At 39.6% G+C, this 25,463-nt stretch overlaps 1 protein-coding gene across 1 annotated transcript in view; it reads right to left on the bottom strand.

Annotated features, from left to right (window-relative positions):
* KCNH7 (potassium voltage-gated channel subfamily H member 7) overlaps positions 1–25,463 on the bottom strand; it is a 353,071-nt gene that overhangs the window by 135,965 nt on the left and 191,643 nt on the right. Inside the window, exon 3 of the mRNA XM_075001165.1 lies at positions 2,521–2,680. Coding sequence (XP_074857266.1) covers positions 2,521–2,680 — 160 coding nt within the window. The remainder of the gene's footprint in view (positions 1–2,520; positions 2,681–25,463) is intronic.

The raw sequence follows: 25,463 nt of genomic DNA, 5'->3' as shown, positions 1-25,463 counted from the left end.
AATTAGCTTAATGAAGTGCTGCATATGCAGCGCATATAATAATCTCCTGACACCCTACTTACCATGCTCCCTTCAGAGTAGAGAGCTAGTGTAGACACAGCCATGCAGGTGTTCCAGAAAATGGGCCAGGAAAGCTACACAGTAGCCACATGTAACTCTACCAGAACTGGATTTTTTGGTTTGGGGAAGTGGTAAAATTTCAAAATTTCTTCTGTTTCAGATAGGAACAAACAAAACGTTTCAAAATATTTCAAGACATATGAATGCAATTTCATTAGTTTTTCTCTTATATTCCATTTTATCATATAAATTGAAAAAAGTTATTTTGAAATGAAAAATTTCAATATTCTGTTCTCAAAAGGTTGATACAGAATACTCTGACCTTATCAAAACTTTTCTTGTCAAATTTTCATTTTGAAATGAATTTTCCACCAAAGGTGATGCTGTTCCATGAAATGTTTTACTTTTGATTGAATTCAGATTTTCCAATACAAAACATTTCAGTGGAAATTTTCTGAACAGCTCCACTACACACAGCAGAGAAGTAAGTCTCCTCCAACTATTTAGCTACTGGATCCCAACTACAGCCATAACCGTGTTTTACAGGGCAATGGCCTGGATAGAAGGGAAAGGAATAGGGAGCTATTATTCCGTTGCAGCATATTTAGTATAGAAAGGAATAACTGGGGGCCTATGACTCTGAGCACCAGCACTTGTGTGCAGCCTAATCAGAGGGTTCACAACATCATATTGGGAAAAGCTATTTCACCAGGTGGGCGACGAAGCACTGAAATGCGTTATCTAGATAGGTGGTGGAATCTCCATCCCTGGAGGTTTTTAAGTCCCAGCTTGACAAAGTCCTGGCTGGAATGGTTTATTTTGGGTTGATCCTGCTTTGGGCAGGAAGCTGGACTCAATGACCTCCTGAGGTCTCTTCCAGCCCTAAGATTCTATGATTACTGCTGTGTTGGAGTAACCATATTCCTGGATGAAGGAGTGGCTATATTGTGGGGAAAATAGGGAACACCTAGTAGGGCCTCAGATTTGTTGAATCTTCACTACCTTTTCTTAAGGAGAATCTGACTTTCATGCATCAGGCTGCTGCTACTGAAGGAGGATGGTATGGAACTATGGCTCCTCAAGTGTCTTTGTGTGCATTTCCTTTTGAGAAAAGGGAAGGCCGGAGCTCCCCAAAATAAAATAATTGAGTAGTAGAAATAAAGGGTTTTGTTGTTGCCTTCCTAAAGCCCTCCTCAGTCATGTATTACACTCTCCCTGATGAACAGCAACTATGTTCTTTTGTCCAATGCTGGGTCAGGCTGACATACTGTGCCAGAATACATTAAAACTGTTATGAAATAAAACATGCCATTATGCATAGAAGCCAGGGGCTGTTTCAGCAATACATCAACATGCCATGAGATTTAACTGTGGAACAGATTGTGACTCTGACTCCTTAGCATGTAAAAGTAACATTATTCATGGACTCCTGGGAGTAAGAGAGACTCAACACCTATTAGGTTATCCATTGCGTCCTTCTATCTGACTGAGTAGGTTTGCTCTCCACAGTGTATCTCCTATTGCTTTGAAATCCAGGTTTAAATGTGTCAAGCAATGGGGCTTCCATTGCCTCCTTTGCAGAGTTATTTCACAGCCTAATAGCCTTCACAGTTAGGAATAAGTAAATGATTCCCAATTAACGTTTTTTTTTTGATGAATGTAACCTCTTCTTTTGGTGCTCTCAGGCAATCTGCAAATGGTTCATGATTTCTTACATGCATTTGATGTGCATCTTTAAAATATTTGACTTATGGGTTATTATTTTCTGATTGGATGAGCATGTTGGTACTTCTTGTTTGAATACTTGTGCATGGAAATTCGAACATTTAATTTAGGGGAATACTGTTGGATTCAGCTGTTAAATTAACTTTCCACTGATATTTCAGTAAAATTCAAATGTTTGCAGAATGAAAACATAAGACATGTATATTAATATAGGGTTTTATCCTGTTAAAACCAAAATCAACAGATGAGTTGCTCATAAAATCAAGCCCTTAAAGATCTGAACTAATATTCATGGACTTTTTTTGCATTAATCTCTCTTGGCTCTGGTTAGGAAGTGTTTTCTGAGATTTACTTTCAGTTTCCCTAGATGTATGGTAAAATACCATCTCTTCGTTGAAGTAGAATATTTGGGGTTAATGTGGTTTTGGCTGGGTTATTTTTGTAGTTCAGCTCATATTTGTGATCAATTTTTGCTGAAATGTGTCAAACTGAAATACTCTATTTTAGCAATAAGCAGAAACCTGTAATTAAAAGAGGTACCTAAGTTAAATTTTACCACTGTTATACAAGAAGTGCTGAGTCTTGTCAAGAGTCTACTAGCATTTAACTCCATTGATATGGTTTTAATTTATAATCTCTGAAGTTATAACTTGGATAAATTGTTCTGTAATGAAACCAACAGTAACATATGACAGCATTATCTCTTTGCCTGCTCCGTCCCTCCTCCCCTCTTACTTACGGTTTACAAATCTGGCTGGCAATATTGGATTGAACTTTTCGGGAGACTCAGCATTCTCATGATCTGTTACATACTCAAAGTTAATAATGAACATCATAGCTACTCCCTCTTGATTTTTCACTGGGATTATGTGGGTGTTGCAAATGAAGGTGGACCCTAAGAAAGGAGAAAAAGAAAGGAAGTTTAGGTAAGTCAAACAAATCTGCATAGTGTCTTTTTCTTTGAGCAGTAACTCCAGTGATATCAAATGTCCTGCAAATGGTTTTTGTTTTTTTAGCTCACCAAACACAAGAACATTTTTTTCTTTAAAAAAGGCCATTTTTGGTATGAAATTTAAGTATCTTCTAGTATCTTTCCCTGTGTACTAGCCTCAAAAAATTTCTAAGGTAAGTTGCTATTTTCTTTTGGTCCACAGGCTTTTATTCACTGAAAATGCTTTGAACTCAAATACAAGACATCACATTATGGAACTAGTCAGCATTAAATGACACCAGCAAGCTACCCCATCAATCACAATGCTTACTGGAAAAAACAATCCCATATTTGCTTCCAAAATGTCAGCGGTTCTTGAAGCTGTTTGGTTTGGATATAGTAGAGAGAGTTACTAATTAAATATTTAAGTGTGTAACTACATAGCTATTCTTATTTTGCTCTTATTATTTTTGGGGTCTGCACAATGGCTTTTTGATTTTTTCCATCAAAAATTATGTGCATGGAAACAAGACCTTTGTTTTTAACTTGATCATGCTCAATGGCAAGACACAGTCTATAATCAACTACATCTCCAAAGCTTTACAGCCAAGATTTTCTAACTTGAATAACTGACGTTAGGCCTCCAAATCCATGGAGACAGACCTAATTAAACTAGCCTGAATTTCTGAGATGCTGATCATCACATCTTTTACTAAAGTCAATAGGAGGCAAGATTGTTAAGAGCCCTGAATTTCAGAAGTGCTAGTTACGTAAATGTACAAAGTTTGTTCATAATTATAGTTCTTGGAAAACTAATGTTTGATAAAGACATTAGCTTCCCTCTGATTCTCGATGTTATGCTAATAGAATGCACTGATTCAAAAAGAATGAGATTGCTATAAGTAATCAAATAATATTCTTCTAAAAGCCTTACACAAATACAACTGTGAGCAAGTGTTTTACCAAGAGGAATGGAATATCATCAGTAATTGTTTCATTCAAATATAAAACACTCACTGAAATTTGACAGCAGTGTAATTTTTTAATGACAGGTCCTGATTTGGGTCCCACTACAATAAAATCAGAAGTATCTCTACTGAAAAAAGACACACAAGATTTGCACCATTATAACTGAAATTAGAACCTGGACCATAATAGTTAATGTCATATATATTATAAAGTGGTATTTAGGGCAGCTGGAGTCCTGGATAAAAACTGACATGCTGCCCCTTCAAGTTTTGCAGCTGTACTTTCAATCCATTTAATAAAACAGTTAAGCTGTGGCACTTGCCACCGTTTCCATGGCAACAAACTGGATGACTTTAGTAAACAGAAAATAAGCAATTTAAGACTGCTCCATGAGAGCTATAAATAGAAGTGCTGCAGGCCAAGCATTGCAACATAGACTGGTTTCACAGAGCGTCTGAAGGGAAGCTAGAAATCACCATTGTATTTTCAGCTAATTAACCAAAATACATATTGACTTTTCACACTTAAAATGACATATCATGTTTCATTTGGAAAAACATTGTAATTTTTCATCTATAGCTTCTTATTGTGAATTTTTCAGCATGTGGAATCTGTTGTGACATGCAGAACTACTAATCAAACAATGGTCCTGCAACCTTCTATCTTTTGCCTCACAGTAAAATCAAAAGGCAGAAGATAGTCTTGGGAGGAGACTCAAATGGATTTGAAGAATGCTGAACTTCAGTGGCTCAAGGGTTACAGTCACCCACAGAGTTCTCTAGAAACATTCTCAAGGCTACTTTTTGCACTCCAGGGCAGTTTAGTTTTTGACATGTCTTCCCACAGCACAAAGTGTTAATGATATTTCTTAGTAACATAGAACATTTAGTTCCCAAGCATGTTCAACTGATATGTACACTATAGGTGGCGAGTCAACTCTGTGGAGAGCTACAGCACAGGAACATGACAGCAAGTGAATAATTCTGTAGCCAAAAGATAATTGCAGGTGGAATTTATGAACACAACACGGGAGAGATCTTTAGCTGGTGTAAATCAGCATCGCTCCAGAGGAATTGATGGAACTATGGTATTTACACCAACAGAACATTTGGCCCCTAGAATTTGTCCATGAATGACACCAGGGTTTTCAATAAGTGCTGGGGGTATTTAATGACTATAAATAAGACTCTTCAGTTTATATCTTGTTCGAGAGATATCACCTGCAGCAGTACACCACCTTTAAGGGAAAGGTGCCAACTAACAAATTCCCTAACACTACTTCCTGTACCATATGCATGCTGCTTCAATGCAGGGTCTCACATCATCTGTGATTCCACTGGAATCTACCTTTGCTGCCAGTTTGGTTGTGTTTAAGTCTTAAAATGTGAACCAAATACAAAGAGATGCACTGACCTCTGCCTAAGCCTGCAGACATTGTGCAAGATAGCTCTAAGAAGTGTGAACTACCTTCATTCACCTCCTTAGAGTGTCAAGTATCGGAGGGGTAGCCGTGTTAGTCTGGATCTGTAACAGCAATGAAGGGTCCTGTGGCACCTTATAGACTAACAGAAAAGTTTTGAGCATGAGCTTTCGTGAGCACAGACTCACTTCATCAGATGCTGGTCTTGGAAATGATTTCCAAGACCAGCATCTGATGAAGTGAGTCTGTGCTCACGAAAGCTCATGATCAAAACTTTTCTGTTAGTCTATAAGGTGCCACAGGGACCCTTCGTTGCTCCTTAGGGTGTTAACTTTGACATCTAGGAAAACAATATGGAAAATTAAATGTCTAAATAGCTTACCGATGATCTTTTTAGTGGAAACATACAAGTAATAGGTTTATCCCACAATTCCAATCCGCATCTCAAGCCTTTTTTAGTACCCAAATCTTCCTCTCTGCCCCTTATCCAGCAGCCAAAACCTCTCGCTTCCCGCTGACAGTTTCTACACAGCAACTAAGTGTTATCAATACAAAAATTAGTAGCACAATAAAAGCTGAACTGTGGGGACACCCTAAAATGAATGGAAGTTACTATCAAAATAAATATGCAGTGTTTATTGTACTGATTCTGATTGTACTACTGCCAAAATCTTCCATTCTCTAACCTAGATAAAATAGCCCTGGAATTTACACTCAGCTGTACCACAGTATGCAGGGGCTCTTAAAATAGAATTTAAACACAAATTGCTGATCACTAGTGAAAGCCCTGCTTCCAGAGCCAATTCACCAAAACAAACTCTTTCTGCAGGTTTAACCACTCTAATCTGGCACTCTCAGGACCTGTTTGGTGCCAGACGACAGAATTTTTCAGACCACAGGAGGTCCATATTGTCTAATAGTATTACCAGCACTTCCACTTCTTACTGGGCTCTTAGAACACAGTTAGGTGTAAATTACAGCTAAGTAACAGCGCAGAACACAGAGCCAGGACTGGTGGCTGGAAACAAACTTTATGAGACCATGGGAAACTTGCCCACACCCATGGTAAGTGGCCATTGAGCAAACTAAAATCATGCAGGATTATGGATGTTGCCAGACGAGAGAGTTCCAGATTAGAGAGGTTCAGTGGGTAGTTTATAAAATCTGACAGTCTCTGAGCATTAGGGGCTAAAGCTCTAGCTAAGCAGCATAATTCCCACAAGTTACATTTTACTATGCTGTCAATATTTGTATGCCCCATAACATAAAAACAAGACAAAATGCAACGGAGACAATAAAACTCCAGAGTAAAGAGATAAATGTTCGGTTGATAATAGGAAAGGTAAGTTTAGCAAATACAAAAAGTAAGCATTGAAGGGAAAACTGCAGATGGTCTAATGATCTGAAAGTAATGAAGGAACTTATTTATAAACAATATTATTCAATATTTGTACTCTTAGTCACTCAATTACTTGTTAGGGCACTCAGAATGATTTCTGTGTTTGGACTCTGTATTGAAACATTCTGAAACTAAGAAATGCCTCTCATGAGCAATATAAATTTTAATGAAGGTTCTGGAATTTGCAATTCTTATCTGCACTACTGAGAAAGCAGAAGATGTGTAATCAGAATAATTATTAAAATTACACCTTTGTCAATAAATTGACTAAATATCCTGGTGGCATTTGAAATTAGATTAGTGGGCTGAAAGACCAAACATTTACTGTCTCAGCTTTAAAAGAATATTATTGAGAAATTATTATGAAATATAAATATCTACTTTATCATTGAAGACAAATCTGATTATATTTTGTTACAATTATTACAGCAATGGAGGCTGTGTGAGTAGATTGAAAGGTGCTGGAGAAAAGTTGGAAATTTCCTTGACAGTATGAATTTGATGTTTAGAAAAACCCTTTCTAAACCATAGCCCAGTGTCCCCTTCTGCTTATTCCTGAATTTAAGTTAAAATAATGGATGTGAGAGATTTTTGGACCTGCTGTTTCTCCTATTGAAATCAATGGCAAGCCCCTACTATCTTCAATAAGAATAGGGTCTAGGCCCATCTTCTGCTGTGGCAATGAATTTGATGATATAAATCTAGCATTATAACTTCACAATAGGATACCATAGAGAAGATGGGCTAGGATGGAGTATTTCCTTGCAGAAATACCATGACACAGAGATCTCCTTGCAAAAACTCCCATGTTTTTTGCAAATAACTCCCACCTCAGACCTCACTAACTCACAGTGCTAAACATGTTTTACAGAATATTTATCCATAAAGAGTAACAAGAAGTCTGTACAGGAAGCTTATAATGTGTAGTGATTCATAATCATTGTGAGATGTGTATATGGAGAACAGTTAAGGAGAAATGCATTATACTGGAAGCACCTTTTATAGTCTTGTAAATTGATCTTCAGAAGGTTGTGTGTCTCAGTAGTGACCCATTCAAACAAAAGGAAGTTGATGCCCATCTCTAGTCAGCTGGTGAGGTAATGCAAGGTTCTATTTTCTATCCTTGATGCATCCCAAACACAGTGAATGGAAAACTACCAAAGAAAATTTCAAGAAACAGAAATTACCGGAGATGAAAAGGAACATTACAGCAGGCCCGAGATCACTCTGGCAATGAAGAGAGACAAAAGCTGGTTGAAGTATAACTGTGTGTGAAGAAAGGCACTCTGGATCCATGTGCTGTGGAAATCTTTTAAAGAGCAGCATAGGCACAGAAAATAGGGCTGCAGAGAGTGCTGCAGCACCCCTAGGTTTTACACCCAGCTTTCCAGCGCCCAGAGGCCATCCCTGCTGCTGACCTGGCAGCCCGTTCAGAGTCCCATGGCCCAGCCGGCTTTGACACCTCCCCAGTGTCCTTCTGCCCACCATCCCCAGGGTCCAGGCCACCAGCCCTGCAGGCTCTCCTGCCACTCGAGGTGCTGCAGCCACCCTGGAGCTCTCCAGCCACCTCTGGCTGTAGCTAGGTTGCCAGCTATCCCAGACTGGAAGAACTGGATACAGTCCAATGTGGCAGTAACACCTAGTCCATCCAGCCTGGGAGAGTTGGCAACCCTGGGGTGACCCCAGCCTGGGCAGTGAGGGGTGCAAACAGGTGTAGGGGAGGGAGCAGCTTAGCAGCCCCATACTAAAAATAGTTCCAGCACCTCTGAAGAACAGTAGGCTTTTATGAATGTTTGGATCTTGGGTCTTGTGAAACCAGCTAGCTCTGCAACTCACTGACTTAAGGGAGAAATCTGCTTTATTACATAAGAAAGCTAACTACAGGTTGAACCTCTCTAGTTTGGCACCCCTGTGACCTAAGCAGTGCCTGATGAGAGAATTTGCTGGAGTAGGGGTGGTCAGTATTGTCTAGTGGCATTACCAACACTTCCACTGCTTACTGGGGTCTTAGATGACATTTAGGGGCAAAGTAGAGATAATAACAGCACAGAACACTGGGAGCCAGGACTGGTGTCTGTAAAAAAAAAATTATGGAAATGCAGGACACTTGGCCAAACCCATGGTAAGTGGTCATCCAGCAAACGAAAATCATGCCAGATTGCGGATAGCAGATGTTGCTTGATGAGTGAGTGCTGTACTAGAGAAGTTCAATCTGAACTGATAAAAATGTATGCTCAGTTAGCATTTTACAATTTTATTTATTACTAAAACCAGTTGTTTCCACCATTTTCATATTTAGATAAAGCCTTATTCTTTCTTAACTGTATCTTTGGTTTTTATCGGAAGTGCTGAGTGGGTTACAGGAATGGCAGTTAAAAGTCACAGGGAGGTAGCTGTGTTACTCTGTATCTTCACAGAAAACAAACAACCAAACAACCCCAACAGTCCTGTAGCACATTAAGACTAACAAAATAATTTATTAGGTGATGAGCTTTCGAGGGGCAGACCCACTTCTTCAGATATGATATTTAAATAAGAAAAATGAGAGTGTGTTGGTTAAAAGATCAGTATTCGTACAGACATAAGTTCAATTCTTGAGGTTCAGTTATCTAATAGAAATGGTGAACTATTAGTTGCAAATGTTCCTTTAGAATTTAGTCCATGTTTATACTCCAAAATCCATAGCCATGTGATTCCAGCTAATGAGTGGGACCTCGATCCTTGTGGCTTAGGTTTTGAAACCTCAAGCAGATGTGAGGCCCTAAGTCAATGTCCATTAAAGGAGCTCAGGATATCCTTGGATCTCATTTCTTTTGGCTTGCAGCTTTCCCCAGTAATATGAGATAAAAAGGATCCTTTTCAAAGAGGCTTTATACCTTTATAGCAGCCTATTGGCCTTGGAGAAAACAATAATTTTTGATGTAAATTCATGGTAATTAAACATCAGGTAATTAACACACTTTAAATTGCCCATTAAGCAGCTTACTTTAAAGACACATTTTGATAACATTATCTCACCCAATATTTATCTAATGTTAATGTTTCCTTTTTATGAGGAATCATCAGTTACAGTGACAGAGAGGAAATGTCTGCTCACACAGTTACCATCTATAAGATGTAAGTAAACACATCAGATTAGTACTAACTCTAATTTCTAACAACACAGGTTTGCATTTCAAAGTCCTAGTTTAACTAACAGCAGGGCTGACAGCCTGGGTGGATCCCAGGGCAATGTAGGGAAGGGAGGAGCCTTGCTCCCAGGTGGAGCCTTGGGCAGGAGAGTTGTGGTAGCGAACCCTCAGCACTGTCTGGACCACAGCATGCCCCACATCCCAGACTTCAGTGCTGCCTGGAGTGTACTGGGTAGTGACAAAGAGCCTGTGGTTCTGGGTGTCACTGCTGCCAGGGTAGCAGCAGCAGCACTGTCTGGGAGCTCTGGGACCCACCAGCAGGTTTGTTAACCAGCACTGTATAGTCCTAATTACAATTATATCCTTTTCTCATGTGCTTCTAGAGGCTGAGCTGGTCATTCGGCGTGGGACTCTTTAACCCTTTCTGGTATCCTGCTTGGTACAAATTTTGTTGCCACTAAAGAACAGGGGTCGCAGCAATGATCTGTATGGCCCTATTACAATCCAATACGCCCCAACATGTCATTACTGATGAAGAACATATGAGCAGGAAGGTCAGGATTCTCTTCAGAGAGAACCAGGCGGTGTGCGAATAAGTATGGGGCTTACCTATGTTCTAATATTCAAAAGACATCTGATTTGGGTGACCTAAAAGCCATGTATGATGGGCTGAAGAAAGCACTTGAACCAAACATTACCAAAGTTGCCCCACTGAAGCATTTAAATAGACAGGTGATCACAGACAAAAAGCTGCAGATGTCCGGATGGGTGGAACACTACTCAAGTCTTTATTTGCATAAGTGTACAATACAATCTGAACTTGACAACCTCATCCCAACTCTTCCAGAAATGTCTGAGCTAGATGCAAAGCCTATGGAGGAGGAACTTTCTCAAGCTCCTGATATTCCCTCTAATGGAAAAGTGCCAGGAAATGACAAAATTCCAGCTGAAGTCCTGAAGGCAAACAAGGCTGTGCTCTTTCCCTATGATTTACTCCTAAAATGTTGGAAAGCGAGAGATGTCCTACATGATATGAAGAATGCAAGCATCATCACTCTCTGTGAAAACAAAGGCAACAAGGTGTGACTGCAACAACTACAGAGGCATCTCATTACTGAGCATCACAGGCAAAGCATTTGCCCATGTCATTCTCAAATGCCTGCAAAAACTCACAGATCGAGTCCATCCAGAAATACCATGTGACTTCAGGGCTGGCAGGTCAACAATGGACATGATTTTCTCACTTCGACAACTACAGGAAATGCAGGGAACAAGGAAAGCCTGTAGCACCTTAAAAACTAACAATTTTATTTATTAGGTAATGCACTCTTGTGGGTAAGACCCACTTCTTCAGATTCGGAATCTGGATTCAGGAATCGGAAGAGAATCTCTCAAAAATGAGAGACTGTGGCATTCTAGTAAGTGTCTTCATCCTTCAGGAAACTGGAATGAGTCCCTCATTGTGCTTGAAAGTGTGTGATAGGTTTTATCAGGCCTTCCAACTTCTGCATTTCATTGACTATCAGGAGAAATTTGGCCCATTGAAGTCCATGACAGTTTCACCATTGAGTTCAGTGGGTTAGGATTTCACCCATCAGGCTTTCAAATAAAATCCGTTTTCCTGTGCTACCTTTCTGACTTCTCAAGCAACTTTTCATATCTGCTGCTGCTCTGGGAAGCTGAGGAGGGAGGTGGAAAAATAGAGGGGGTGCAGAGCAGAGCAAATCATTGATGTTTTAGCTTCATGGCCAAACCAAATAAAGTCAATGGAATGATTTTTCATTCTGGCTCATTTCCTTGTGTGTTTCTATCTCTCCATCCTCCCCCTTCTCCCCCTCAAGAATAAATCCAGTTACATTCTTAAAGTGAACACCCTCTTGTGATGAAGTCAGAACACTAACGTACAAGAGTGCCCGAATGAAATGTTTTGTTTTCTTCAGCTGAAACTAGACACCAAATTTGACCTGACTCCACAAATAGTTTCCGTCTCCCTGAAGCGGTGTTTTTCAGCTAAGAAATGACTGTCCAAAAAATGTCACCGGGCTGTATTTGTATTATGCCTTCTGTGTGCACAGGGCAAAGTGTCCATACGCCAACTACACACATTCTGAGGCCATCGCATACAGAGGGGAGGCTGGGCACTCTACTGCTGCAAGGGCTGTGATCTTCAACCCTGGAATGCTCTGGGTGGCTGCTGCCACAGTCCACAGCTGCTCCTTCCTGGCCTGAAGGTGCAGAGGAGAGATATGCAGGGGAAGAAAAAATGGAAAGAGAAAACCTAGGGGGAAGTAAATGGGCTGTCTGCCAAGAGATTCCAGAATGTGCTTCATTTTAATCTCTGAATAAAGATTTGAAAGAAACTCTCGAGTGGCTATTTCAGGGGAAAAATCCAAATAATTATATAACACAAACCTTTAAGATAACACAGAGAATGGGGATGATGTGGCTGGGGCTGGGGAGAGAGGGAAGGCTGCCTATTCCCTATTCTGTCCTGAAATGTTCACTCCGTTTTTTTTGTCCTCAAGGTACATACTCAAAACACATGTCCCTAAGGAAATAGAAATTCAGGAGAAAAAAAAAAAACCTATTAATGAAAGATTATTTAAGACTCTTAAAAGATATTTTCAGTTACTTGCAATAAAACATGGGTATTTTGCATTTCAGTCCCTTATTGTACTTCTTTTTTTCATGTCTTTCATCAGCAGGTTTGAAGGTCAGGCATCGTTATTCAGGCAAACTGATCAGAAGGAATGAAAAAGCTTTAATTTCCAGACTCTATGCGCCTCATTTGCCGCTGCAACTCTCTGCAGTGTTTGGCATAAATCTCAGTCTCACCGGTTATGACATCTTCTGTTTATCTAGTGAGAGAGGGTCTGGAAAATTGAGATTCATATTGGAACCTATGCCTGGTATGGGACAGAATGGAGAATACATATGGGTACATTTGACTCTCACTGCATAATGTTCTGTACTTTTTTTTCAAGGGTTGCTCCTTATTTGATAATATCCCAGACAAATCAAAATAGGATATCCTATTATCACATACATCTACAACAGTAAAGCAAAGGATCATACACTATTGTAAATGTGTACATTTGTGTGTTAATAAGATTTTACTATGAACCAAAAACCAGGGCGTGGTCTTTTAAAAATATATTTGTCCTGAATTTACTCTATAGCTTTCTTTCATTTCCCTGAAATATGTGTGATCACAATAGCTGCCTACGCTACCTCCTTGAACATGCCTCCATATTATTTAGTTTAGTATTATGCTCTTATTTCTTTTCTATTTTGTAGCACATGCACATTTAAAGCAAACAATAGGGGTTAGCAGCAATCCTACGTTATATTATTTATTAACTAAAGAACAATACAGAGGACTATCCAAAATATCCAGATGTTTATCAATAACTGCCTCCATAAATCCTCCAGGTCCACTGGCCATACACTGTCAAAAACCAAGACCTGGGTGAGCTGACTCTCAAACTTCCCGACGAAGAAGAAAATCAGGAAGAGAAGATGGTGATGAATTGGACACACCCTCAGAAAACCAACTACCATCCTCACAAAAGAAGCTTTAAATTGGAGCCCACAAGAAAAAGGAAAGGAGGACACCCAAGAAACACCTGGCACAGAGACCTGAAGGCAGACAATAAAAAGATGGGATACACCCAGTCAGAACTGGAAAAGATGACTCAGGACAGGGGATGCTGGCGAATGGATGTCAATGGCCTATGCTGCAAGATGTAGGAGTGGAAGAGGCTTAGTACTACTAATGCTGTTAATGAAGCAAAAGTTTCCAGGAGCTTCTCCTTTCACTTTCAGACCAATGGCTGGCTAGAAGCCTATGAGGGGTAACCTGCACAACAGATATGTTTTATTCTGAAGATTTCCAAAGTGAGTGACACAAGCTCCCATCCTCCCTCTCTGATGTGCTGTCCATGCTGATCTCACGAGGAAAACGGTTCAAGGTTGTGAGCAGCATTTTGCAGACATGCTCATATTCTTGGCTCATATAATTGCAAAAAGACAAAGCAAACATGGAAAAAGGTGGAGAGCTGAATTGTGAAAGAGCCGCAGTTGTCACTATATGAAACACATATGCAATAGTATTCTTTATAATAATGTTCAGCCTATTTGCACATGAACATAAATATAAGGCCTTTAGGTTCTAACCCTAATACCATATCTTTTACCAGCGAAGGAGATACAGAACCCAGGCAGAGAATGAGTTAAAACTCTATTTCAGCAGCCAGATTGTCCTGCAGATCTGCCAAGATTGCCGTGAAATGAAGACACCTGGAAATGTGACTGCTTGTCACAAGGCTAGTGAGGAAGCATGGTCTTTAGAAGATCCTTCCCTTTTCAGAGACAGGATATAAAGAGATCAAAAACCAGCTGTTTAAAACAGGCAAACAGACTGAGAAGCACTCTACTGTGTGATCTCTGAGAGCCACTGCTGGAAAAATAATTTACTGTGGACTTTGTGCTCAGATTACAGCTGAAGAATAAATTTTCTATTTTGACGGTTTAGGTTAACATACAGGAATCAGGCCAGTTAGGCTCTGTCTACACTAGAAGTACCTGTACAGAAGTTACTGTCAGAAGAGATGTTCCTACAAAACTTCTGTTGACAGAGCACGTCTACACATAAAAGCGTATCAATCTTTTGACCCACTCTGTTGGCAAAAAGGCCCTCCAGAGTGTCTATACAGTTTTTTTTGTCAACAGTTTGTCACAAAACGCATTGTGTGTAGGTGCTCTGTGAGTTCTGTCTGCAAACCCCCAAATAAAAATTAACTTCATAAAAATAACACAGTATTTTTGAAGAATATGGTCATTTAAGTAGCGCATTCATATTTTCTTTTTATTTAAAAATTAAATTAATTAAGGACCTGAACAACATGGGGTAAATTTGCTAGTGAACTATATTTCCCTGATGCCTGAAGTCTACTCAAACCAAGCTGCACCATTTGCTAAGCTTCTGACGGCTTTTGATATATACTATTATGTCAGCGATGTTCTTCCAATATTTAAACAAGGGCTGTCAATAAAAAAAACAAACAACGCAACAAGTATTGCTCCTTAGTTCTCATTCAAGGAAAGGGGATTTCTCAAAAGCCAGGCAAGATGAAACTTCACTTTGCAAACAAATTTTAGTGACTTGCTGAAGATGCTTATAGCTTATTCCTGAAAGGATGAAAACTCTTTAATCTAGGGTGAAATATGAGAGCATCCTCTCTGGGAAATGTCCTGTAAACAAGAGACTATGCAAAATGGCCATTTCCAAAGTTTATATATAAACCCAGCACTTTCACCAGCAGTGCTCTCTCAGATTTCTGTCGAAAAAACAGCTGTGTAAGGCTGGGTCTACACAAAGCTGTTCTCGGCACTGCTGCTGGCAGAGCTATGCAAAGTGAGCTTCTCAGGATTGCAAGTGGCTGTTTATTTGCATAATCCCAAAGTTCATTGCCATAGCCACGTGAGAGTTCAATGTTGGTAGAAGAGGGTGCTGGCACTGCAGAAGCCGCGTGGACATGCCTCTGCTGGCTAACCCCCGCTCTGTAGCCAGTCCCATATGCCTGGCTATGGTAATGAGTTTTGGGATTATGCAAATAAGTAGCCATTTGCAATCCTGAGATGCTCACTTTGCATAGCTCTGCTGGCAGCAGCTCTGAGCAGAGCTACATGTAGACCCAGCATCCATGCCTCGAGGGGGCCTTGCTCAACAGACAGGGCATCCAGAATAATGGGCAACCCTGTCTGCTGTGCTTCTGGGTGCCTGTTTCGTTGAGAGAGCAGCCAGGCTGCTCTGTCGACAGTGCAGAGCACTCTCCCAATTTGCTTTTGTGTGTACATGCGAACTGTTGACAGAGGTTTTGTAGGCCTTCTGTCGACAGATAGCTGTAGTGTAACTGTAGCCCAGGATAATTTGGTAGTATCCAGAGACCGGGAAAATTATTCCAAGTCCCTCTAGCTGCATTCAGTCTGTAGAAAACATCCCCATCTCACAGTGAAACAGATTTAGAACTGTGGGCAAGACGACTGGATAGCTAACTGGATGATTCAAAAATACCTGTGTGGAAGAAATAACTAACAAATCTACAAGGCAGTGGCTGCATGCTGCTCTCTCCCTTTTGCTCTGGGTCACGCCCATCAGCTGGGGGAGGGAGCAAAGCGGACAGTTGCCCCAGGACCCAGCAATTCAAAGGGGCCTGCAGCTCTCAGCTGGGCCCTTTAAATCCCCAATAGAACATTGCAGAGTGCATTCTGGTGGCTCTCAGAGCTGGCTGATGGGGGTGGAGGTAGACAGCACAGTGTGCCCTGTGTGTTGCTTACAGCAGGCTGCTTCTCTGTCCCCACCCTGTCTGGAAGTGTGGAGCTGACTCCCCTGATCTTGCCCACAGGCCCAGGATATTTGCTGATTCCCCTGTTCTGGAGATTCACTTTGCTCCTATAAGCTCCAAGGCAGCCGAGCTTTGAACACTTTGCTTGAAATATGTCAGACATTTGGCTTTCAAATACAAGATGTCCATGTATTTTTAAGGGTTCTCATTACACTGCAACTCACTGGAAAGAGGAGAAATGTCTGAGAATAAGACTCCTTTAGATCTGTATTGTACATCACTCCAAAGAATCTCAAAGCACATAAACATTAAGTTACAGTACTTTGCTGCAATGTATGTAGGTGTAATTTTGCTCATTTTACAGGTAGTCAGAGAGAGGCCCCAAAAAACAAGATTTGTCCAGTGTGACACGGCAAGTCAACGAAAAAAAATCAAGCTCAGAACCCATGGGTCCAGGCTTTAATTGCTACAGCACAGTCTCACTCTCTCAAAATGTGCATAGTTTGTTTCCATACCCACCTTCCGGGAATGGACTGTATAATTTTCTTCATTTTAACCTATGCAACCAGGGCTGTGACTTTACGGAACCATTTCCCAGTTCCAGTTGATTGCAAATGACATACCTTGCATGGCAAGAATGGGGAATTCACAAGTTTCCATTAAACTGCTGCAGATGGATCTGTGTGACTGTCTCTTTTAAAAGATTCATTGCGGAGGAGCAACTAAAAATAGCTGGCAGGTTGAAATGTATTATGTCCCTCTTCGTTCCAGGAGCTACAATTGAAGGGGGATGGTGAAAGAGAGGAAGAATATATTTGGCTGGTATTTATTAGGGAGCTTACAAAGATTTAATGGGACCTATTCCCCTTGACAGTTCACTGCATTCTCCATATCAAATAGATATTCAGTGTGTTACCAAAGTGACTGAGGATACCAAGAGTTCTGATTTACATAACTGCTGAAGAAATTTTAAGTAATTTGCTTTAAGCGTTGGTGGGGGGGATATATTTTGAGTTCTCCAAGCCCAAAATTAACCCCTTGTAGACTGTGGATCACCCAGCTATCATCCGGCCATCTGAAATGTATCAACATTCCCAAGACTTCATTTGCTTTTGCATTTATCCCATTTATGGTTTATTTTAATAGCAAGATAAATTCTGTTCAACACCCTACCACCCTAGCATTTCTTATAACACAGAATAGACACCATTATTGCTAAACTCATAATTATTAATATCTACGCCTACACTCTCATAGAACCATGGTGATTAACTGTCGAGCTGAGTATATTTTTTAGGAGAGGACAGTTCCATGGTGATGTGTTATTTAACCATACATAAAATTCACAGAAAATAGAATGATTAAATATTTTACAAGGAGAAAAGAATCAAACTGCAAATGAGAAAAAAAATCAAGCAAGGAGATCCGTGTGTGTGTGTGTGGAACAGGGACTGGAAGATAAGCAATATAAACATCAACATACATGGAAAAGTGAGGAACTGTGTCAGTGGCATGAGGATACAAAGCTATCTCAAGCTTCAGGCTAGGTCACAGACTCACAGAATTCTAAGCCTGTAAGAGATCTTAGGAGGTCATAGAATCCAGCCCCCAGCCCAAAGCAGGATCAACCCTAACTAAATCATCTCAGCTGGGACTTTGTTAAGCTGGGCCTTAAAAACCATCAACCAATGCAGATTCCAGCACCTCCATAGCTAATGCATGCCAGTGCTTTGTCACCCTCCTAGTGAAATATTTTTTTTTTCAAATATCCAACCTAGACCCTCCCCACCATAGCTTGAGAGCATTGTTCCTTGTTCTACCATCCATCACTACTGAGAATAGCCGCTCTCCATCCTCTTCAGAGCTCACCTTCAGGAAGCTGAAGGGTGATATCAAATCTCCTTTCATTCTTTCTTTCTGCAAACTAAATAAACCCAAATCCCTCAGCCTCTCCTCTTAGATCATGTGCTCCAGCCCCCTAATCATTTTGGCTGCCCTCCAATGGGTCCCCTCTAGATTATGTTCTCTGTGTCTAGTTTTCCTTAAAATCTGTAAGTCAAATTCTGCCAGAGCTTTGGAGGAATTGTTCTGAGAGAGGGATTATAATCAGAGGGCTTGGTTCAACCATTTCATCATGTAAATCTCCTGACTTGGCCACCCCCTGAAGTTATGCCTGGTGCTGCCAGCAACATGCTGAGGGACATTACATGGGGCTGCTGCAGCTCTGAACATGAGCTCACGTTAAGGAGGCTTTTGCAGCAGTGATGTGTTGGTGATAAATGGAAGTAGTTAGGGACCAACCTGGCACATAAACTTACAAGGAATCAACTAAGCATTGTCCTTGGCAGGCAATCCTAGCAAGCAAGAGCACTTCTCATTTGCAATGTTTCTCAGTTGTCAACATGTATGTTCTTGTCATATGCAGGAAGTATGTTCTGCCTGATTGCTTGGGGTATGTGTCCCACAAGCAAATATGAAGCAGGTGGAGAGAACCTGGGCAAACTGCACAAATTATTTGCATCTCAGGAAAGCCTTCTGCTGTTAAATCTCTTAACTCTTTGCCTGTTGACTGTTGAATGGCTGGGGGAGGCTTTTCTTTGCCCTTCTGCATCATGACTCTATTATGTGGGACAGATTATGGAAGTCCAATGGTGAAAAAACTCACTAGATTACATCATTCCTCTTAGTTTAAGCCCATACTAATATGGGAACATGCCCTTCTACTTTAGTGAACACACAGTTTAGTCAAGCTGAGCCAGAGCTGAAATAAGAGCTATCACAAAGATAGCAGAATGTCAGATCCTTGGCAAGAATGGCATTTTATCACTGTTACAAGAAAGGAACTGAAGGTTCACTCCATGAAACAAACAACCCACCCTCCTCCTCATTTTTGGCTCAGTGAGGGTGTGTATGTGAAATATTCCCAATGAATTGTTATCCTACATTCAATGTTGCCTATGAATAAGTTTCTGAATAAATGGCATGGACTCTCTGAATGTAACCAATTGCTTCAGCTTGCTGCAACAATGAGTAGCATCTTAGTTCAGCCAGTAATAAAGAAGCTGAATACATACAATGCAATTGGGTTGAAATTATGCTTGTATATAAATGGAGAGTCTGTTTGTCAGTGTACACATTTCTGGTAAACTGGTTTCTGCAGATCTCAGTTTCCATTCATTTTTTCAATGTCTATTTAAGACAGAGACTTGGTAAATAGAAAGGTACAGAAGAGCTTGGAAAGACATTACTGTCTGCATGCAGTTTGAGGTTTTTATAACTATTTCCAAATAGCTCATTAAAAGCAGTAGCCCTATCCATTTACAAACAGATACTAATATATAGAGTGAGGTGATAAAATTTTCACTTAACCAATGATAAGACACTTCCTCTTTCAGTACATTTTCACAATGGAAACATGAAGAACTAGAGAAAATTTAGTGCCTGTTATAAGTATCATAAGATTATTTTAAGGTAACATTTCCCTTAAATGCAAAAAACATATTTTTGAAAATCGAACAACCAGAAACAGTTACATTTTCAGTATGACTAGGTAGCTTAAACTTAACATTTATTTAATCTTACATGCTAAATCTGGAAATGTTCTTTTTGCTTTCAGCTCATCCTCTTCTGCACTCTCATTAGACATTGTGCACCTTCAGGTAAGCAGACGAGAAATGTCTCGTTATGTTCAGGAGGAAAGGGCATGTGAGACTGTCAAATATTGTCCCTCATGCAGAAAAAGTGCAGACTAAGATATTTATGCAAGAGTAACCTAACATCTTTTCCCAAATTAAAACAGGCAAAGTATTCTGGGCACTGGTTTCAAAATAATCCAGAGCAAGATGGGGAAGTGTACGGCTGAAACTATTTAATTTCACTCAATTCATCCAATGTTTTGAACCAGTATGGGCTGGATAAATTTAATTGTTATTCCTGTGCAACCCCGGTGAAGTCAAGGCTTTGGGGTTTTAAGTGTTTGCGTCAAAAAGGAGAGCACTTTTAAACTGTCCTGTGAGGTTTTATGAAACGTAACATGATAAACCAATTCTAACTGCTCTGTAGATCTGGCTTGAACTGCAAAACTCAGCTAGGCACAGTGGCTCCAGAAGCAGAAGGAAACAGCACCATGGCTCCACCATTTCAAAAGTGAATAATGTGCTCAATATAAGTGCAATATGCACCCCCATGGCCAGTATGGAGGGAGTGGGGCTTTTGCCAGTACTGTCTAAGGATGGCTTCATACATGGATGCCTGTAAAGGGTTAAACCCAGAAAGAGTGGGTTCCCTGTTGGACAGCAGCCAGATGAGCCAATGACAAGAGAGAGGGATCTTTTGAAGTGAAGCCGTTACCTGCTAAGAGGATATTTCTTTTGTCTGGCCAGAGCAGAGAGACCAAGTTGTTTAATCCTGAGCAGGCTTAATAAATCCAGTAAACATTCAGGCCACAACATGATCTGGGCATACAGTTATGTAAGTAGAAAGGAAATGTTTAGTCAGATGTGATCTGTTTTTTGTTTTGTTTTGTTTGAGTTTGGTGCAGGACTTCTTAGGCTGGTTGATGTACACTGTAACTTCTAAACTGAATCACAGGGAAGTAACTCTCTATGCTTTAACTTTTTCTTTCTTTTTTAAATGTAGATCTGTAACACCTAGCAACATTTATCACTTTCTTGGTATACTTTATCTTTTGTTTTGGTAATAAATCACCTTTTTTTTCCTTAAAGACAGTGATTTGATTCCTATGTCCTAAAGAAGGGTCCGTGTATATTCATGCCCAAGACCAAAAGGTCAGCTATCAGATTACAACTTAATTTCTTCCTCTTTGTTTCAAACTCTCTCCAAAAGGAGGGTGAAGAGCTTGGGGTTACACCACAGGGAGACATCCCAAGTGTCTCTTGCTGGGTTTTAAAGGAGTGTTTTCTCACTTGGGAAGTGGCAGCTACTTCCCAGACTCAGGGAATCTGTGATCTTAACAAGCTTTTAAGCAGAAGCCTTTAGAGGCAAGGTATTTTAAAGATCTCTTGCAGCCCGCACCTTCTGCACTAACAGTGTCAGAGTGGGGATCATCCTTGACAGAAGGTGTCACCAGATTTTTCCTTATACACATGGATGCTTGAGGTGTGGGGCTCCTCCCAACACACTCTATGGGAGATGGAAGTGGATGTTTCCTTCTATTCAGAGAAACAAAAATCCCAGTCTCTGTAAAGGAACTGAAAGCAAAGAGGTGCTTTATTATAGGCAGCTGTGTAGGACTGGGCACCATAAAAAACAACTCGTGCAGACCTTAAGTATCATTAACCTTGAGTCTAGGCACTTGACTCTGGAAGGATGGAAAAGAAAGTTACAGAGAACCCATCTGGAGGATATCACATCTGTACCTGCAAGATCAGACAGGGTTATGAACTTGTAAGACAAGTGATGATACACATTGGGACTAATCATGGGGCATCACATGGAACTATACCGATTATAAAAATGACCTGAAAAAGAGGAATATCCAGGGATCTTCTTGCATATCTTTCCAGTTCCATGGGTGAATAGCAGAAGCCAGAGAATACTGAAAGTGAGCCACATGTTGTATCATCAGTGTGAAACTTAAGGTTTGGGCTCTGTGGAAATTTATTCCAGTGGTAGATGGTCTGTAGGAGTAGGCTGTCCTTCTTGCATCTCAAAAGCAGATTGATTAGCAGGCTGCTAATCATCTCAGTTGGAGGTTGTCTGGATAAGCCAGGAGGGTGGCAAACTAATAATGCATGGAAAGGAGGCTAAAGCAATTAAAAACCAGTGCATCACAAACAAATTGATCTTATATGAAACATGAAGAAAAGGCATTTTTCAATTGCTTGTGTACTAATGCTAGGAGCCTGGGTAACAAGCAGGATGAATTGAAAATTCTTCATCCCTTAGAAGAAATTTGATATAATTAGCTTCAATGAAAACCATTGGAACTATTCACATGATAATAGGATAAAATCACTGGTTACAACCTGTTAAGGAGGAGAGAGTGTCTATGAGTGTGACAATCAATATTAAATACACCAGTAACTATTTCAGAGTTACTGATAAATCAGAACCACTTGCTTCTGAATGAATACAGATGAATGTTCTAACTTTAGTTTGAGAGATATCTGCTGCAGCTAGTATTGAAACATCACTAAAATGTCCAAATAGTTTGAATAATTTTTTCACACAAAAGGCATTGCACTCAGTCTGGGGTAACTCCAGTTTGAACCTTATTATGATGGAGAAAGATTAATAAATCCCTGGAAAGGAAGCTGGTAGCTACCTGGGAATGAGTAATCATGAGGAGATTACATTCAACCAAGCAGAGGACATTCTTATCTAGTTATATATAAACACACATATATACTTTGCACTTCAAAAGGACTAATTTCCCAAACCTGAGCTAGAATATAATCAAAAATTCATTGGTAATAAAAATTACACAGAAAAATGTGAATGAAAACCTGAGGTTCTCTAAGAAGACTTTATTGGAGGTATAAGAAGTCGCAGTTCCAAAATAAGTCTGCCTGGTTCAGTGGTGAAGGGTATGCAACAATTAGAAATAAGGCAGTGAAATATAACAAATGGAAAAATGGGAAGATGGAAATCAATATAACATAGGAGTTTTGAAGTATAGACTATTGATAAGGGTAGCTAAATGCATTGGAAAATATTCCTTGGTTAATGGGGCTTAATAATGATGCTTAAAAGAGTTCAATTAAGCTTTTCTGTGTTTTGAAAAAAAACAGTTCTTATGTACTGTTCCATATAAGGGTGATGAAATTCTTTCCAGTCCATTAGCAAATCAACATCTACTAGGAATACATGTTTTTAATTCATTCGCTATGGAAAACTTGCACCTAAAAAGTCCTCAAAAGAGATGGCAAAGGAGAATGATGATGTGCTGACATTACATTTTTATAATCTTGGCATACTAGGGAAATTACAGAAGACTGAAAGAGTTCCAACACTGTGGCTATATACAGAAAGGGTACACAGAATCACCCGGGTAGTTATAGGCTGATTAGCCTGACATCAGTCTCAGGTAGAATAGAGGATAAAGCAAATGCTTACACAATTTTATGGAAAATGGGTCTTGTTAAAAAAATGATTTTATTCTTTGATGCGATTTGGTTTGGTTGATAAAGGTACCTGCATACTTATACTTTTGCAAGTCTTTTGGCTTGGATCTGCATGGGTGTTCTGTTTAAAAAATATCAATATACAATATCAATGAAACACCAGTTAAGTGAATTAAGAGTCAGGTGACAGATCTCAAAGCAGTCAACAATGGAGAATGATCAGAGAATGGGGGAATTCAACAGAGATTGGCACTAAGCCAGAAGCTAATCAATATGTCTGTCAGTGATTTGAAAATAAATAGAAATTCACTGATGATAAGATTTGCAGATGACATAACTGGACGAGTGGTTAATAATGATGTGGATAGGGCAGTTTTACTGACTGGATCAAAATTAATTTGAACTCTGGCAAGTGCAAAGTTACACATCTAGGAACAAGAAAGGCAGGCTGAAACCTACAGAATGGGGAGCTATATCCTAGAAAGTTAGATTTAGACATTATATTAGACAAACAATTTAACATGAGCCCCTAGTGTGATGGTGTGGCAAAAATGCAATCCTTGTATGTACAAACACAGTAGTAAGAGTAGTAGAGAAATATGGCTTTCCTGGGACTGATACTAGAATATTCTGTGCAGCTCACATTTCAAAAATGCATGTGAAAAAATGACAAGGACACAGAAAAAAGCCTCAGATAGGATTTGAGGAACTGGAGAAAATGCATAGCCATGAGATATGCGTAGATCTGAATAACTCTTAGCTCACCAGAAAGAGGACTGAGAGGTGCTTTGACTATATGGTGAGAAAATACTGAATGCTAGAAGGGTTCTTTATTATAGCAGAGAAATTCCTGGAAGCTGAAGTCAGACAAATTCAAACAAGAAATAAATTGTTTTTTTAACAGTGAGGAAGACCCACCACCAGGAAAAAACTACCAAGGAAAGCGGTGGAGTCTCCATCTCAAGCAAGACTGGAGGCCTTTCTGGGAGATATACTTAAATCAAACACAAATTATTTTGATCATACAGGGATAACTGAGTGGAAACTAATGGCCTGTGATATACAGAATGTCAGATTAGGTGTCTTCTGGCCTTAAACTCTGTGTATCTATATAATGTGTGTATTATGAAATTCTGATAGGAATCAGGCTAGTGTTGTCTCCTACCTCACCATAAGAGCAGTAATCTCTCAGTCTCTCAATGTCCCACTCATTTTTTCCCCCACACTAGCTGTCCAAAGTTGCAGTCTAAAGTTAAGTATTTCAACAACTGGCACATGCGGGACCCAATACTGAACCTTTTGCTACTTCAGGAGGTAGAATCAGAAGCTACAAATTCCTCATCAATTCTCTCTCCTTACAACATACTGTGTAAATCCCCACATCAATGAAAAACACTTAAAAATAGTCTTAACTTTAAATGCCTGCTTGAGATCACACCTTTTCACAAAACATATTTTAATTTTTCATTTATCGTTCATGCACTTGAAATTAAGCACATGATCAGGTGTTTTGCTGACTTAGGTCCACAATTTCTGTGCATGTCTTTACATATAAAGTAAAAGCATATACACTTGCTGCTCTATCCCACACCAAAGATGAATGATATGGTCATTTCATGTGCAATTTTAAATTGGTGAAATTCAGACATTTTATATTCAGAGAGGAGAAAATCATTAGTATTTGTTAGTAATTAAATGTAATACCCAGAAATGCAAAATATGTTCACAATTTATGGCCTGATAGATTGTCATTAAAAATTATACTAAAGACTCTAAATTTTATGCAAAAAATCAGAAACTTTTCATGCATTTATTGAAAGTTTCAACCAGCCCTATACAACAAATGCATTGTCTTTTCGAAAGAGAAGACTATTGAATACACTGTATCTTTCTCTTATTTGATTTTAACACAACTATTAAGATTTCCCTCGTAATTCTATTTGAGTACTATACTCTTTCCTTCTTGGTACATACTTGTTCTGCAGTAATGCTGCACACTGTAAAAACAAAACAAAACAAAACAAAACAGTCTTTGTGGGTTTGGTTGCATTTCAGTAGTGGGTAAAGTAATCTTTTGCTTATGCTCTACACAATCAGTTAATAAGGTTTGTTAACTCTTTCAAGATCAGCTGGAATGAAATATGGTATAAATGCAAATTCATTAACAGCCCTTGAAAGCTAGAAGAATACATTTGTTCATTCAGTCCTATTATCCTCTTAGAAGCACTAGGGTTGTTATCATAATTACTCCATCAGAATGGCTTTCTCCATCACCACTTGATTTAAGAAGACCAAAACTCTCACCTAAGATGCCATTGAAAACTATTTATTTTTTGAAATCCCATCCAGCTCATATAGGTTATAAAAGCACATCCCTTTAACCTTCACAAAAAGCT

Source organism: Carettochelys insculpta, chromosome 8 (genome assembly GCF_033958435.1).
Source record: "Carettochelys insculpta isolate YL-2023 chromosome 8, ASM3395843v1, whole genome shotgun sequence".
Taxonomy (NCBI): Eukaryota; Metazoa; Chordata; order Testudines; family Carettochelyidae; genus Carettochelys; species Carettochelys insculpta.
The sequence above is the reverse complement of the archived record's forward strand: the minus strand, read 5'-3'. Positions and strand labels throughout refer to the sequence as shown.